The sequence below is a fragment of the Oryzias latipes genome, chromosome 17 (assembly GCF_002234675.1).
Source record: "Oryzias latipes chromosome 17, ASM223467v1".
In the NCBI taxonomy this organism is placed as follows: domain Eukaryota; kingdom Metazoa; phylum Chordata; class Actinopteri; order Beloniformes; family Adrianichthyidae; genus Oryzias; species Oryzias latipes.
In genome coordinates, this window is record NC_019875.2 from 8559067 (window position 1) to 8565066 (window position 6000).

At 41.0% G+C, this 6000-nt stretch overlaps 1 protein-coding gene across 1 annotated transcript in view; it reads left to right on the forward strand.

Moving 5' to 3' along the window:
- Positions 1 to 5476, forward strand: part of LOC101157643 (solute carrier organic anion transporter family member 5A1) — a 36128-nt gene extending 30652 nt beyond the window's left edge. The window contains exons 8-9 of the mRNA XM_004078797.4: positions 1505 to 1569; positions 1754 to 5476. Of these exons, the coding sequence (XP_004078845.2) occupies positions 1505 to 1569; positions 1754 to 2265 (577 nt within the window). The 3' untranslated portion in view covers positions 2266 to 5476. The remainder of the gene's footprint in view (positions 1 to 1504; positions 1570 to 1753) is intronic.
- The last annotated feature ends 524 nt before the right edge of the window (positions 5477 to 6000 follow it).

Consider the following 6000-nt stretch of genomic DNA (forward strand, 5'->3'; position numbering starts at 1 on the left):
AGACACAGACCTATGTGTTGAAGGAGAGGCAGGTTCAGAAACATGAAGAGTATGGTGGAGGCACTTTAAGCTGCAATTCCTAAGGTGGCCACTAGACCAAATATCTCCTCTAAATTAGAGTAAAGGCTTCTTTTTAGAGACCCACTCCAATGAAAATAAGGTTTTTAATGTTTTTCACACATTGTAGCATTTTTTCTCATGATGGAGGACCTATATAAAATAATTTGAGAGTAAAATTGTGTTTCTAATTATTCAAATTCTGATGGATCAGGAGCAAAACTAACCTGTCTCACGACAGTCTAAACCCCGCCCACTATTCCCTATGACCCGCGGTTTGAAAAAGCTCAGGTTTGTGACAGCAGCTGCCATGAGCTGGCCAAAGTCTGCCTTCTCCTTTACAATTCTAAATTCTCCATTTGTAGACAAATACATCCAAGTATTCATGGTCTGACTTCAGTGAGCTGCCATCATGCTCAAAACTGTAGATAGCTCCGGCATTGCTCGCCATTTTCTTGCCACATGTAATATCTGGAAATACCTGAAACACATTACCCTACTTATAGCATGGTCAATACTGAAAATAAAAAGTTTAATCAATTACTAGAGGTTCAATTGTGTAATATTTTGTTTTAATTGTTTTAACAAAAAGCGGACTATGTCAAACGCTGTATGTCGTGTTGTCATGGTAACAGCTACAGCGTATAGACCGACCGCGCTCTGCTCTCGCTCTGCTCTCTCTGGGGAAAAATTCTTAGATTCTCTTCTTTATTTCTCTTCTGCTTCATCCCAGTCTTCAAAATGATCAAATTCAGCAAACAGGTTAAAGGAAAGTATCAAATCACACGTCTTTACTGTCTTGCTGTTGTGATAAACTGTTGAATAAGATCTGTCAACATATGTGTTATGGTTTTAATAAGACGTTCGTGGTCAATATTTTTTGGATGGAAATTGAAAACCAAAAACAAAAACCTTGGTGTTGTAAAATGCTGAAAATAAAGCAGCGTTTTAGTTGTATTTTGATCTTTTACTGTGCCACAATGTCACAAATTTAAATGAAAATACATCAAAGTTAGGCCTAATAGAGAAATCACAGAATTCAGAAAATATGTGGTTAAAATAGATGATAAATTAATTAATTGCATGATAAACTAAACGCATAAAGTAAAATCAATCCCATGACAGGACTAACTTTAAGGTAGGCTAACTTCCGCATCAGCAGGTCTGCCCACAACCCAAAAGGTGAATTTCTAATGAGGTCCTTACTTTTTTATGATCTAGAAAGTTTAGTTTAAAAACAGTGAAGAAATTTCCCGGCTCAGGCTATTAATGTGTTATGTAGTTTTATAAAAAAACTCTTTTTAATTTGTATTTTATTTTTACTGAGGCTTTTAATTCCTTCAACAAGTTAGTTTTTTTTAAAAGTGGTAGTTTCCTGGCATGAATTGGACAGTTAAATGTTGTTTTGCTGAGTCACTCTAAGCCTCTGTGTGGTTTGGCGTTGCAGGTCTGTGGCGGAGCAGGAGAGACCGTTTGCTCTGGGAATGCAGTTTGTTCTCCTCAGGACTCTCGGTGAGCAGAAACTTGAACCGAATGCTTGGAGTTTCCTGAGAGACCTGACCTCACAACTGAGTTCTCTTTGTTTAATATTTTTTTGACCTTAAGTTCTGGTGAAAGTTCAGCAGGTTTACTGATCTTAAACCAAACAGAGATGCCTCTTCCTTTCTGACCTCCTCTTCCTTCTCATCACTCTCAGCTTACATCCCGACTCCCATCTACTTTGGCGCCGTCATCGACACCACCTGCATGTTGTGGCAACAGGACTGTGGCGTGCACGGCTCCTGCTGGGAGTACGACGTCACCTCCCTGCGCTTTGTCTACTTCGGTCTTGCGGCCAGCTTGAAGTTCCTCGGCTTCTTCTTTATCTTCCTCACCTGGTACTCCATCAAATATAAGGAGGAGAGGGTGGAGCGCTGGCTGAAGCGCCACCTGTCTCCTGTTGACACCGTCGGCAGCTTGGTCTGCCACCCCGGCGGGCACAAAGGCCACGCCCGCACCCGCTCCTGCCCCGTCAACATCCCTAGGAGCGACCCTAACACCCTCCCTGCCAATGCGCCGCTGCGGGCCGGTGCCCTCAACCGTGGGGTCAGTACCCAGAGTTGCCCTGGCAACGAGCTGAAAGCAATAACCCCTCCTCCCCCTGCAGCTGCAGCAGCACCCTCCCCGACTCCAGCCCAGTCGCTGGAGCACGTTTCAGTCCGAGTTTAAGCTTCAGAGCAGCCAGAGGAAGCATCCCCTCCATCCTCTTTTATTCTGAAATGTCAGCTAGAGTTCAGCAATGATCAAAGGCCCTACCCTTTCAAAATAAGGTGACCAACTCCTGCAGGAGGCCCAGATATTCTTAAATCCTGAGCTCTATGTGGAGCAGGAACTCTTCTGGTAGTGAAAGATTCTAGAGGAAGACTCTGCCCTCATGACCTCCCCTGACCTGCCCCAACCTCACCACGGCGATATGTGCCTTCTGTCACCTCAGTCTTCACATGTACAGAACACACTCAGTTTAAACTGCATTCATATAGACAAATACCTCAGCTTGACACCCCCTCCTCTCTCACTCTTCATCTTCTCTTCATCATGTGAGCAACTTCTGTACACTGGACTTCAGGAAAAAAACAACAAAAAAAAACGAGCCCTGTGGAAATGTGATTCCTCAAGGAAGTGGAACCGATGGCATGGTGCTATGTGAAGAACAGCGTTTGTGTCTGTTTGTTTTGTCTTTTGTGTGAAAAAAATCACTTGAAAAGAACCCAACCGGAGAACAGGTTACGGGGACAGGCAGCTCAATGATCGCATTCCTGTCTGACCTGGAGCTTCTGGCTGATCCCCTGATGCAGTAGCTCTGATTGCAGGCCTCACCCATTCACCCACATCCCCATTTTTAACAAGGCAGCATGATTAGGGGCTTAGCCTGACCTGAACAAGATCAACATTTTCGTCCCGAGCACAATCCCCACCGGGCTGAACACTGGGAATGCTTGGGACAAACATGTGACGGAGCACACATTAAAAAAACAAACAAAAAAACAACATTGTTCAAAGTCACAGATGACACCTGAACAGAACTTTTCTTGCTGCTTTGGTTCTGGTAGTTTGAGTCCAAAGCACTAAAAGTTTTTCCAAATTCCATCCAGAAAAGTATTCAGGTTTTGAAATGAGTTTAACAATGAGAGCTGCCCGAAATCACGCTCGAAAACTATTTTGTGTCTCTGAAGAAGAGATGAGCTGTTTGTTTCTGTAGGATCAGAAAGCAGTGTTAGCACTTATTTCTATGATGGACCCAAATCCAGTATTTGCACTTTTCCCCCCAAAAAACGGATGCCTCAACTGAATCTGCAACTTCAACGTCGAAAAAACGAAGTCCTCTGAGGACACCTGCTGGCCGTGTGAGGAACTGCATTCAAACAGAGGCTGGTGACATCTGCTTGTCACTTTTATAACTAAGTAAATAATCGAATTCCTGTGTGTAAAATACACTGAACTATAATACAGCTACTCCTTAGATGAATAAAATCTGCCTGAGGTTTATTCCTTAAGGACGTAAAGAAACCGACGTTTAGATCGTGTTTGATCTTAAACCTAAACCGGAATTAGAACAGTCCACAGCACACTGTTGTGTAGCTGTAAGCGCAGAGAAAGATAATCAGTTTTAATTCTGGATAAATATTTGCATTTTCTTTTTCAAAGCTGCTTACAGATAGTTTTGGAGATTTTTCTGAAAACGGTGAAAAACTGAATTTTCAGGCTTAGTTTTGGACCCAATTTGCCTCATGAAAAAAGTGCAGCTAAAACGTGACACTGTTCCTTTGCAGAGAGGAACCAGATCTGCAAAAAGTCTTAAAATCTACTAGTTGTTGAAGTAAAAACTTAAAAAAAGGACCAAGCAGTGGAAAAATGACCTTTAATTTGGAGAATTGTTTAATTTATAGAAAGGAATCTAAAAAATATTTAGTTTTTTCTCCCTTTATTACAACTTCAGCTGTTTGCTGATGACTAAATGGACAAAATCGGGGAAAAAAAGCAAATTTAAGTTGATGATCATGTTTGCAACTCATTAAATGAAAAATAAAGAAAAAGGTTAATAAGCAATATTTAGTTTTTTTAATAAATTTAGAGTAAAACATGAACCCAACCAGCAGGCTGGAGCCAGAAGATGATTTCTAAATTAATTCTTCATTGTAATAGTGTTTAGTTTTTAATCAGGACATGTAGCTGGAGTACAATGAATGAATCCATGTCTCTGTGGTAATGAGGTTAACTGGCAAAATGTGAGAAACAATCTAAAAAGTAAAAACCAGACTCAATTCAGTATTTTATATAAATTAGAACTAAACCCACACAGCTTCTATCAGAATTATGCCTAACATGTCTAGAATTAGTATTTGTATTTATTTTATTTTTAGAATTATTATTATTACAAACGTTTATTTGAAAAAAAGGAAATTATGAAAATCAGAATTTTTACCACACCAGAAAAGCTGCCTAGAATTTATAAAGCAACTAATTTTTTCCATTTTTTATCTCTTCCTACTCGAATTTTTCCTTTCCTGGTGATTTTTCTTTCAATTTTTGACTTTTCCAATCAGCCGTTTTCCTCCCTACAGCCTGCATCCATTACTGCACACGCTCAACACCACGAAACCCACCAGGGTGGATGCCTCCACGTGTGGTGGAGCAAAGCAACAGAAAAATAGAGACAAACTGATCAAGTGGAGGCCTTTCAAAGTCTAGAAGTGATGCAGAGTTCTGGAGCATTTTTGTCAACTGACCTCCTTTTCACAGACGAATCATTTTGATTTTGAACTGCATTGGAGTCGAGCGACGTGTCGGGAAATCCTCAAATCTGTTTTAAATGTTTGTAAGTATTTGTTCAATGATCATAGTTTAATTTGCTTCAGTGAGATCCAATGAACTGAGAGTGAAAATGTGGAATCAAAGTCTGAGGAAAGCAAACCTTCATCTGTAGAATAAAAAGCCGATCATCTCATTGTTCTTCAGAGCAGAGAAGAGAAGCTGCTTCAGTGTCAGCGCAGTAGAAAAAGTAGAATAGAGTAGAAAAGCAGCATTCTGTCTTTGTGTGAAGAAAGCAGCAAATAAACATGACAGCTGTTTCAGATGGTCGTCTGCCTTCCTTCTGTTTCATGGAAACGACAGACCTCAGACTCTCCAGTCTCACCGTGGAGCCGCTAAACGCCAGCTTCTGCATCACGCTCTCGTGCTCCGCCCTTCAAGGCCCTGCGGGCGGATGCAGCCCCCTCTTTTATTATCAGTATTTATTTGAACAGCGCTTCTGTCTGACTGGAAAACAAAAAAACACACTGATGAGGCTAAATGTAAACTCTGTGGACTCTACGTTTACAGCCGCCTTTGAAACGTGACTTCTGTCAAAACAATGTGAAAATAAAATAGTGTTATAGAAACATCTGCTGTCTGGATTTAGTGGTGTTTCCCTTTCTTTAGCAAATGCAAAGTATATGTACCATTGGTTTAATCTATCGATTGAGCCATCCATCTACCCACCCACCTGCCTACCTTTTTCCCCACAGCTGTTTGGTTTAACCCTTGTGCTATCTTAGATGACACCACCCTCACATTGACGTGTTCTCCCTACCATGACAAAGGTGGATAAAGGTGGAAAGATGTCATGTAATCCATGGACACCAGTGAAGATCACAAATCATTGAAGAATAAAGGTTCAGCGCACTGTCTAGTGGGTCTAGATGACCCAACTCCCAATGTTAAAGACATCTAACATCTAGATTATCCCCGAAAACCTTTAGAAAGATGTTTCATTGAGAAACAAAATCCAGAAAAAACCATCCTATGTGGTGGTAGAGTGATAGTCTGGAGCTGCCTCTGTTAAAACTGATCGATCTATTTCGTTTGTACCTTATTACTGACATCCTTTATCAGGACATGAGATCCAGAGAAATCCAGGAGAAGCAT